We start from the raw sequence: 11,745 nt of genomic DNA, 5'->3' as shown, positions 1-11,745 counted from the left end.
AATTTTTCTAGAAAGTCTCATAAAAATGACCGTTGCTGTCTCTGAAAATACAGATATGTAATAAATCACAAGTCTTAGCTCTTGAATTGGACAGGTCAGCCTAAGAATCCCTGTCACTTACTTGCTGGATTACATTAGGCAAGCCGTCATCCTCTCTGATAATCAGTTTTCTCTCCTGTAACATGATTATAACAATGGTGCCTATCTCATGGGGTTGCTATAAGAAATGGTGAGCATAACTAATACAAATGAGGCCTTGTCATTTGCCCAGCACTAAACACTTTGTAGTGACATATTTAAATCTCGAAACAATCCTGTGAAGTATGTATTTTCCTTGTCCTGGTTTTAAAGATGGAGAAACTGGAGCACAGGGAAGTTAAGTCAGTTGCCTGAGGCCTAGTTCAGTAAGCCAGCTACTCCAGGGCTTCTCTGCTTCATAGACAAGGAGGTGACGCAGGGCAGCACGGAGCACAAGCCTAGCTCGAAGAATGCAGAAAGGCTAACTTTCATTGTCATCATTCATCTTCTTTATATTCTCAATAAAATTGTATAATTGTCTTCATTTAGGTCGTGCACATTTCTTGTTAAGGCTACTCATAAATATTTTATGCCCTTTTGTTCTGTTGTGAATGGGGTATCTCTTTTTCCTATTATGTTTTCTCTTTGGTTTTTTTGGAATGCAGCAAAAGCTTTTGACTTGTATACATTGTGTAGCGAAAAATACCTTAGCGGCACATTAGTACCATTTAAAATAACCCTCCAAACAGCAATTTTAAGTATGTATGCTCTTTTTTTCTTTTTTATTGTTTCTTCAAATCCAAACCGATTGGAGGTACTGAAAATGTATGCTCTTTTAATATCAAATGAAGTTAGTAGATAGATAATGAGGAAAAACTGGAGGTTAGAAATAACATTTTAGATTTTTTCACCCTGGTCAAAGAGGAATAAAGAGAAGAAAGAGCAGAAAAAATTAATACACTCATCTGAGAGTAGTACCCCAAATGCCACAACATATTACACCTCCCTCAGAAAAACTATGCTCAATCTTCTTTTTCATGTGATATCTTAATATTTACAGTTTAAATCAACTAAATAAAAATTTTAAGGTCTTCTCACCAATTGAAGAATTATGAGATAAGCAAATATTTCTTCCTATTTAGATGTTCATGTTTTATCGCTCGTGTTAATCTAATCAAGAAAACAGAATTATTTCTTTTTTTTTTTCCTTTCAATTTCATCACATTCTTGGAGTAGGAACTCTTTCTTTTGAAAACTTGATTTCTCCTAAACAGAAAGCCAAATTTTGTACTTATTGAGGGGGAAAAAAAACTCTGGCAATATATTCAAAGGTTTTGGCCTTTGTATAGTAAATATATTTGAAAGTGAATATGTCAACATTCTTGAGAACATTTTAGTGCCAGCCAAGATACGACTGTGTCAAAGAAACATAATGACTGCTCTGCTCTCAGTCGGGGAACAAATGGGAAAAGATGCTTCATTCAAAGTTTAAAGGTAGAATAACTTGAGGAGAGTTAATCAAAGGACTGTTTATGAAAGGTACAGAGGTATAGAACTACAGGGGATGGGGCAGCACACTAGGGCCAGTGTCAAATGAAAGTGTTGCTGCATCAGACCAAAAGGCAGGGGTGGAGAAGTAGGGGAAGGCCTGCAGACAAAGCCATGGTGTGAAGATCCCAAAGGACAATCAGGTCCAAACCCAACATGTGAAGCCTAATGTGCATTCAAAGGAGGCCCACTTACAGCACAAGAAAGTTTGGTGTTTCCTTACAGTCACTCCATCCGTGGCTCTTAACATTTAATTTCACTATACACAAGAAAACTAGTTAATGTATTATTTAAGATCTTGAGTTTGCAAACGATAAACACCTAAATAAAACTGGCGTAAACAAAAAAAAAAGAAAATGTATTTGATCACCATTAGGAAATTCAAGAGTGCAGCTGGCTTCATATGTTACTGGATTCGGAGGCTCAAACAATTTTAAGTGGAGAACACTTATTTCCCGTTTTCTTTCTCACGATGAACAGAACCTCGCACCTTCTCTCAGTGTGCTCATTTATTTCTCCCTAAGGTAGGAAGAGTGATCTGGGTCTGCAAGTGTGTTGGGGTAGAGGAACAACGGGGCGCTAAGATGTAGCAGAAATTCAGCTCACCAAACTGTGAGCCATGGCTTGGGAAGGAGTCATCCAGCTGGGAGTTTGGGAAAGAAACCGGCATCTGGGCACGGTTTAGCTCTTCTGGTGCCCTTCATTCTGTCTGATCAGCTTGTCTGTCTTATCGTCTGCCTTCCTTTGTGCTAAGCAGTCCTCAATGGTCCAAAGATTCCAGCCATCTCAGTGGCCAGTTATAAATTAGCTGAATTAAGGAGCAGAGTGTTAGAAAGTTCTTTTGGGCAGCAATCCAAAAGCCTTGAGCTCGTCAGCTTCTCAGTCATAAAACAATTTCTTTTCCAGTTACCTAGCCTGCATTTATCTCTAAATTTGTTATGAATTTAGGTAAAATAAGATATCATATTTGGACCCCTAAAAATCCCATCAATGGTATAATCAGAATACTTTTTTACTCCTTCCACCTGTCAAATGTTTTCCTAAACTTCATTTCCAAGCAGGTTCTCCTCATTTTGGGGTAAAGGTGGCAAAAGGAAGTTCTAGGTTTACACTGATCTTGAAGCTCACAATTTCTGTAAAAAGAGAGTGATGCATAATAACACTAGCAAATATCATGGGGAAATTTTTGAATTGGTCAGCTTGGGTGACATGTCTATCCTTGGACAAGCATGGAGTACATGAGTATGGATGACTGGGCTACTCTAGCTGCTGGAGAATGAGCCAGGCTCACCTGAGCCATATGGGATAAGAGTGAGGAAAGGGACTACACTTATGTGCAGACTGAGCACACAGTAACTGGCGTAGTCTCAGTAGATGGCTAAGGGAATTGAAATGCTATAATTTTTTTTCTTTATATCAGTGGTTATCAACCTTGGCCACACACTGGAATCATGTGAGAACACACTACCCTAGACCAATTAAATCAGGAAAGCTCTTGGGGATCAGCAGTTTTACAGTTATAAGGTGTTGCTGATGTACATGCATACATGCAAGGTCAGCAAACATTATCTTAAGTAGCACCACATTGATTAATCTGGCGCCAATAAAGGATGACACTGATCATGTTCCATCACTAGCTTTAACCTGTTATTCAAAGAAGGAAGTCTGATGGTAGAGGAGGATTCTGGGAAGACGGAAGTAACAGTAATGTAGCTTTTGAATCTTTCTATATTTTACATTAAAACAAACAGAACAGCTGGGTGCGGTGGCTCACGCCTGTAATCCAAGCACTTTGGAGGCCAAGGCGGGTGGATCACCTGAGGTCAGGAGTTCAAGACCAGCCTGACCAATATGGTGAAACCCCGTCTTTAAAATATATATATATATATATATATATATACACACACACACACACACACACATATGTGTACATATATACATTAAAAAAAACAACAACAGAACAATGAAATAGCAAACCCAAATTCCCATGAACAATATATGCAAACAAACTAGCTATATGGCAGCCTCCAAAATCACAAAATAAAAGCAGGTGGAGGCAAACCACAGACCGTGTCCATTAGGTGAATGAAGCATAAAGTCACTAGGTGTCTGAAAGATGTGTGACAAAGTGGCCCACAAAAGAGTGGACCTGAGAACAGCAGCTCCCTTGCAGGACAGGGCCCGCCCAGAGGAAAAACTGCAGGAAGTAGAATCTAATTGACCAGAGAGGGCCAATAAAAAACAAAGGAAAGAGGTCACATCTAAGTGTGGGAGTGAACAGTCATGAATTCACAAAATAGTCAACTTCAAAATATGGAATATCAAACACTAAACTTTTTAAAATGATTACCTCTGGCAGTAAAATTTCTAAAATTTTTCATTTTAAATGTATATACTTCTTGTGATTTAATACTTTTTTTCCCAGGAAGCATGTATTGCAGTAACATTGAGCATGTATTTGTAACATCTATGATATTATGTACATACGTATACACACACACACACGCACACACACACACACACACACACACACACACACAAACACATACACGATAGTAAGACACAGTATTCAAAAACATGGGTATGGGCCAGGCGTGGTGGCTCATGCTTGTAATTCCAGAACTTTGGGAGGCGAGGTGGGTGGATCACTTGAGGTCGGGAGTTCAAGACCAGCCTGGCCAATTTTGTGAAACCCCGTCTCTACTAAAAATATAAAAAAATTAGCCAGGTGTGGTTGCATGTACCTGTAATCCCAGCTACTCAGGAGGCTGAGACAGGAGAATCACTTGAACCCGGGAGGTGGAGGTCGCAGTGAGCCAAGATCATGCCATTGCACTCCAGCCTAGGCAACAAGAGTGAAACTCAGCTTCAAAAAAAAAAAAAAAAAAAATGGATATGAGCTAGCTTATATACCCAGAAGGCAGTGCAGGTTGGACCCATTTGGACATCACCAAAGTGAAACCCTACATATCTTGTGAACCCAAACCAGCTAGTGAAGAAGAAAAGCAGAATTTTTCAAGGAAGATTGTATGAAAAACAGAAGTTGCTTGTGTCTTAACCTTCACAGTATTGTCCAGACATTGTGAGGGCAATAGATAGTAATTATGTGAATGAATGAATGTAGAATGTCAAAGAAGTTTAAGTCTGTTTTCAAAAAAAATCAACCTGAAAAATGAAGTAAGCATCAGGAGAATTAAAAAAATAATAATTTTTGGCTGGGCGCGGTGGCTCACGCCTGTAATCCCAGCACTTTGGGAGGCCGAGGCGGGTGGATCACGAGGTCAAGAGATCGAGACCATCCTGGTCAACATGGTGAAACCCCGTCTCTANAGCCAAAACTACTTTCTTTTTTAAAAAATAGTTCCATTCACCTGCTGCTTAAGATTCTTACCTCCATTGTCAATCAGCCAGCGGTTCTGACTGCCCATAGGGTCTTTTTTCTTAATCACACCCACCAGGTCACCTTCCAAAAGTGAGACATCCAAGTCTTGGGCAGCATTAAAGTTCCGCTCTGCTTGGAAGAGTTTTTCAGGGGGATACCTGGCCAGGAGGGAGGCCCGGAGTTCTTCTGACTGTAGCATGTAACTTGGCTGAAAGGCAAGAGGAGATATATCAACAAAAATCCCTCAATGGCCATTACCCCAGCAGCCATATTTAATCCCAACATGCAGCCAGTCTCAGAAATGAGGCAGAAACAGTCAGTCACTGCCCCATCACCCCCATCATATGTGTTTGTGATGAAGCTAGCCCATGCGGCTAGGTAAAAATCATGAGCCCTTAGGCAATGTTTGATGCCTCTATAGTTAAGAAATTTTAACACACACCTATTCTTATATTTGTTTTCTTGTAACTTGTAATTAAAATGCCACTTTAAAAATATCAAAATATCTAAGTGACATTAGGTCTTGTATTTTGTTAGGGAAATTCTCAGTTAGGTTCATCTACCTTGAGTTCCCCATCTGTGAAAGCAAGTAAATCATAAGAAAAAATAAAGGTAATGATAAATTCAGGCTGGGTGCAGTGGCTCACACCTGTAATCCCAGCACACTTGACACCAGGAGTTCGAGACTAGTCTGGTAAGCATAGCAAAACCCTGTCTCTACTAAAAATAAAAAATTAGCCAGTCATGGTGATGCATGCCTGTAATCCCAGGTACTCCAAAGGCCGAGGCAGGAGAATCACTCCAACCCAGGAGGTGGAGGTTGTACTGAGCTGAGATGGCACCACTGCACTCCAACCTGGGTTACAGAGCAAGACTCTCTCAAAAAATAATAATTCAATTCTCCTTTTTAAAATAATATAAATTAATGTCCATGGGATCATATACAGGGCAAAAATATTGTAAGCAAAGACATATCAGCAGTCCTGTAGACTGTGAGCCCATATAATCTGGTGTGTGTTATCCTAATTTTTAAAATATAGAAGAACTGAGTTAAAGACTAACTCCACATAAAAAAGGGAGGCAGCCATTAACTGTTTAGCTGTATTACTTTTATGAATACCTGATCAAAAATAGGGAGGTCTGGCCGAATTAATATGCCCTTAAATCAGTTCCCTGAATTAATGAACTAATGAGTTAATACTCGGCGAATGCAGGAGTCCAAGACAGGTGAGAATGCAACCACTATTCTCCATCATTATGAAATACAGAAACCCCAATAGTGGGATCTGGGCCCGGGACCTGGCTGCAGGGTTCCCACTCTTCACCCCGAGGCTGGGCAGCTCCTCTCAGTTCCCTGCTCACCAGGCCCAGGAGTGGCTTTCGAGCAGACTGGCGGTCAATGGTTTTCCTCTCAAACGGTTTCTTGGTGGCTGGAAGAGACTCCGGGAAGAAGGTGAAAACCTGGAGTTGCTGCAGAACTCTGCTGTGCTCTTCGTGAAAGATGGCAATCAGGTTTCCTTCCCTGCCGGCCACTTTAAGTAACTGGAGTCCGTGGGAGAGCCGAGATAGAGAAAAGAAGAAACACAGATGAAATATCCCAGGACTGACAGTCTCATTAGAACCACTAGAAGCTGAAGCTCAGCTGCAGCTCACTCTGAGCTACCGACACAGTAGCCTGACACAAGACACAAGGCTCTCCGGGGCACTGCCTGCAGGGCCAGGTTGGCTGACTCTTCTGGAAACTGCCTAAGAGGGAAAGAGATGTTTCAGAAGCCACAGGCTTCATGGCACCATCAAGGGATCAAGAATTCCTGGCTGGGCACAGTGGCTTATCCTTATAACCCCAGCACTTTGGGAGGCCAAGGTGGGTGGATTACGAGGTCAGGAGATCAAGACCATCTTGGCCAACACAGTGAAACCCCATCACTACTAAAAATTAGCCAGGCATGGTGGCAGGCACCTGTAATCCCAGCTACTCAGGAGGCTGAGGCAGGAGAATTGCCTGAACCCAGGAGGCAGAGGTTGTGGTAAGCCAAGATCGCGCCATTGCACCCCAGCCTAGGTAACAAGAGCGAAACACCATCTCAAAAAAAAAATAATAATAATTTTTTTTAGAATTTTTAAATTTAGAATTTAAAATTATAATGCTGAAGTAACTCAGTATAATAGAGTTGCCTGAATAAGTAACTCTAAAATTGGGTCATGATCTTTTTACCTCTGTTTACAAACATGTGAGGCACTCCAAGAACATACATAATTTCTTATTATCCTCCATATGTGATTCCAGTTTTCTCTCTTCCTGAAAACAATTTCAGCCTGGGAAATCGAGGCTGCAGTGAATTGTGACTGTACCTCTGCACTCCAGCCTAAGTGACAGCAAGACCTTGTCTTAAAAAAAAAAAAAATTATAATGTAACTGAATTGAATTAATCCATTTAGGGATGCATTTCTTCCCAAGGGAAACTACAGAGTTATTCCTCATGAGTAGATTTCATTATTCCCACACCATCAGATCTGGGGTATCAGCTAACACGTTACTGCACTTATCACTGTGAATTACAAAGCCTTTGAAAAATCCAGTTACCCATTTCGATAAACAAAGACACGTACTTTTTAGGGCAAATAACCTGTTTTGTAGAAAAAGTTATTACATGAAACAGGCAGTTATTTTGAAATCCAAGCTCCATAACTTCTTATAAAATGAGATCAATCACTTCACATATATTAAGTAACACATCAAAAAGTGTAAATCAGGCCATGCCTTGTGGTTCATGCCTGTAATCCCAGCATTTTGGGAGACTGAGATGGGAGGATTGCTTGAGATCAGGAGTTTGAGACCATCCTGGGTAACACAGTATGATTCCATCTCTACAAAAAATAAAACAATTAGCCAAGTATGGTGGTGCACAGCTGTAGTCCCAGCTACTCTGGAGGCGGAAGTTGGAGGATTACAAGCAGAGTAGTTCCAGGTTACAGTGAGCTACAGGTGGAGCCCCAGTGGGTGCCAGAGTGAGACCTTGTGTCCAAAACAAACAAAAAAACCCAAAAAAGTGTAAAGAGCTTATAAGTGTAAAATGCCTGGCCCATAGCAAATGTTCAGTGTATTAGCATTTATCACTATAGGCATGATTTGTGTGGCTATTGTTGCAATCATTACTAAACATTACTTCTGAGTCTTTTGGTTAAATTGTTTTAGGAAGATTAAGAAAAGACCAATTGTTTGGGTTTTTCTTTTTTTTTTTTTCTTTTTTGAGTTGCCAATTATGTTACAAAGTGGATTGTAACTGTCAGGTGAGCACAGTGTGGTTCTTGTTAATTTTTAAAATTGTTTCACTATACAAGCTATTTATAATCAAACAGTACTTGGTACAAACAACTGTTTCATTGATGTTTAATAGTTTTAAATAGATGGATACTGCAAACAAAGTGAAATAATTTTGGTAATTCCAGAAACCAAAACCTGGGAGTGAGCATGAGTACTGAGTGCTGCGTAAAATTTACAACAAAACCTTTATCAATGAGGAGCAAGATAACTGAACCTTCTATATGCAGGATTCTAATGGACACCCTTTTGTATTATAGTGGATCTCACCAAGTATCTTCACACAAAATCGTGGTTTTGAGGTTCTGGACATAAAGTAGAAGAATCCATCATCTCAGAGTAAGCTTAGGTTTAGGCCGTAAAAAATGAAGGCTTGAAGAACAACAGCCTTAGAGAAAAGAAGACCATGAAGTAATCTTGTGCGTATATTAAAGAATCAGCAATATAATCATTATAACCTAAATGGATAGACTGAATGGCAGATCTATTTCACTGAATGGTAATATAAGGAAAGAAATCTGCATAGAAATAATTGTTCTTCTTGACACCTTCTTTTTCTTTTTATTAACCACACCTTTGGGAGTGATTTAGAGGTAGCTGAAACCAACTAGCCTGGGCTGAAGGATGTTTCTCAAGGCTGTCCTTCGTTTTGGTTAATGGGAAACCATATGGTTGCCATTTCCTTTCTGAGAACTGCTGAGTTAGCAGGGAAGGAAGTAGATGTTCAGCTGAGTTCTGGCCTGTGGGGGTAGGGAAGGGCTGAGCCACAGCTCCGAGAACCAGCTTCTGCTTTTGTGAGGTTTAGTTTTCTGTGTCTGATTGCTTTTTATAAAATGTCCATATAATTAGTGTAAACAGCTCTACCTAATCCCTTCTCTGGGGGCAAATGATTGCTGAGTGGCAAACTTTCTTTGCCCGAACTATGGGCCGTGACTCTTATTCTTAATTGGTTTCTACCCCAAAACCTAAAATGCAATAAAATAAAAAATAAAATAAAAAATCTTTTGAAGATCTTGTCAAACCTTTAAAAAAAAGAAAAAGAAAAAAAGAACTCTGCTTTAAATATTGCTTCTGTGAGAGTATTTTGCCTGTGTAAGAAAATACAGCTTTGAGGCCGGTCGCAGTGGCTCATGCCTGTAATCGCAGCACTTTGGGAGGCTGAGATAGGTGGATCACAGGGTCAGGAGATCAAGAGACCATCCTGTCCAACGCGGTGAAACCCCGTCTCTACTAAAAATACAAAAAATTAGCTTTACATGTTGGCATGTGCCTGTAGTCCCAGCCACTGGGGAGGTAGGAGAATCACTTGAACACGGGAGGCAGAGGTTGCAGTGGGTCGAGATCGCGCCACTGCACTCCAACCCGGGCGACAGAGCAAGGCCCCGTGTCAAAAAGAGAAAAGAAAAGAGAAAAAAAAGAAAAGAAAAGAAAAGAGAAAAGAAAAGACAGCTTTGAGTACAATCCAGTTGATGTGTTACGTCCTGCCCAATTACCATGGTAGAATCAGTTTCTGATCTGGATTGGGATTGAGGTTGGATGCTGGCACTGCCATTAACTGGCATGTTTCATCATTTGTTTTATTTGATGTTGAAATCATGCTTATATTTTTATTTTACACCACTTTCCAGTATGACATCAGTGTTTCTGGCACCTTGGGCTTTATTAGTTCATGAAATGGAAGCTTCTGTTTCCTTAGAAATGCCTTGACTCTCTTGCTAATGGGATAATTTTTGTGACTCTTTCTAGGGCTATAGTATCTATGCTGTTTATTTGCAAATATTGGGGAGCTGGTGGTTGATCTAAAACTACTCATAAAGAATGGGGAAAAAATTAAGGTTTCTGACACTTTTCCCAACATTTCTGTTACCTCCACCAAGAGTTAACTAGATGATTCTTTAATGCCCTACTTTATCCTAATGTTACTATTTTATTTCTTCAGTCTGTTTTGGACTCATAACTACACGACTGCAAGTTAAGTCCAAACATTACCTTTAGGCTGGAGAGCTCTGGGGTCAAGATTGACTAGACTTAAAACCCAGTTCGGCCATTCTCTAGCTATGTATGCTCTGGTGAGTTTCATCACCTGTAAAACGCGAATTAAAAAGGGAAAAATACTGAGTGTCTACTATTTGCTAGGCACGAGTTGGACAATTTATGATCCATTTAATCAATCCTCTGCGAGGCAGGGATCCCCATTTTATTATGTCCAAAAAATCGTAAGAAAAGCCAATTGTCCTAAAGGTCTCACAAGCAAATAGCCGGAGCCTAGGTTTGTCTCTAAAGCACATGCTCTTTTCACCACACGACATAAAGAAAACTTTATTGATTTTTCAGATTATAATGTTTCAAGCGTTTCCACTGCTGTTGAACAATTCCTTGTAGATGTACAAAAACAAGTGCAAAATAAAAGAGGAAAGCAAAATGGGGAAGGTGTGTGATCTGAGAGGGAGGGGGTAAGGAAAAATGGGAAGCCTGCAAAGGAATTTACGTGTCTATCTGCTTAGCATTACACAGTGCAAGGCCAGGTCCAACATTTGTGTTGCAGTCCTGGCTGCTTACGGGTTGCTGGATGACTTTCTGTAACTTACCTCATCTTTCTGGATTTCAACTCAAGTATGCCTGAAATGAGGCGGTTGAATTGATCTCCAAATTCCTTTCTGGTGCTAAACTTTCAGCCTCGTAGCCACTGACCCCTTCACCATCCCGGCCTGTTTTCCCTGGGTTCCGGACCAGCCGCCCTTGCCCGAACCCGATTCTTACTCATCTGCGCGCTAACGTACTCACAGGTTCTAAACTCCACCGTTCCCCGTGGCCGCGGGACTAAAGGACCCGGTAGGGGCTCAACTCAGAGCAAAAAAAGGCAAGAAAACTCTCAAGTTGGATACTGAGAGGCAGAAGACCGCAGCACGAAGGCGAGGCAGGACAGAACTGACGACGCGCGGCGGCGGTGGGAGTGGGCGGAGAGCGGGCGGGGGGAGAGGCGGGGCCGAGAGCGACGCGGGGGGCGGACGCCCGCGGCGACAGCCCGCGGAGAAGCAGGGAAGCTCCCCGGGCTGCTGCGGCAGGTTCCCGCCCCTTCGCTGCCCTTCCCCCGCAGCAGGCGGGCGTGGCGGCTGGTGTGCCGACGCAGCGTGACATCACAAGGGGCGGGCCGGGCCGGGGGTCTAGACGGCGCGCGGGCGCGTTCGTCAGTCGCTGTTTGGGACGCTGGGCGTGCGGGGTTCTGTCTCCGTTCCCGTTTCGCAGTCACAGCCAGTTCCTTCCCGGAGCCCGGGACGGGCTGGGCGCGCACCCGTGTGAGTGAGCGGGACTCAGGGCAGAAGTGTCCCCTCACTGCGTTTTTTTTCTTCCTTTTATCCAAAGAACGGGGCAGTTCGCACGCTTGCCTTCCTGTCGCCCGGTTGGGAGCGGGGTTGGTGTGCGGAGTGGTTCGCCTTTTTTTCTTTTGAACTTGTGAGCGCTTTTTTTTTTTTTT

General features: G+C 41.8%; 1 protein-coding gene across 1 annotated transcript; it reads right to left on the bottom strand.

The window, feature by feature from the left end:
- Window positions 1-4,916: 4,916 nt before the first annotated feature.
- Window positions 4,917-11,408, bottom strand: LOC119467231 (dynamin-binding protein-like). The gene is made up of 3 exons (XM_037728534.1): window positions 11,156-11,408; window positions 6,311-6,579; window positions 4,917-5,156 (listed from the first exon to the last, which is right to left on the bottom strand). The coding sequence occupies exons 1-3, from the start codon at window positions 11,406-11,408 to the stop codon at window positions 4,917-4,919; spliced, it is 762 nt and encodes a 253-aa protein (XP_037584462.1).
- Window positions 11,409-11,745: the final 337 nt, after the last annotated feature.

Source organism: Cebus imitator, unplaced genomic scaffold (genome assembly GCF_001604975.1).
Source record: "Cebus imitator isolate Cc_AM_T3 unplaced genomic scaffold, Cebus_imitator-1.0 Scaffold268, whole genome shotgun sequence".
Lineage (NCBI taxonomy): Eukaryota > Metazoa > Chordata > Mammalia > Primates > Cebidae > Cebus > Cebus imitator.
The sequence above is the reverse complement of the archived record's forward strand: the minus strand, read 5'-3'. Positions and strand labels throughout refer to the sequence as shown.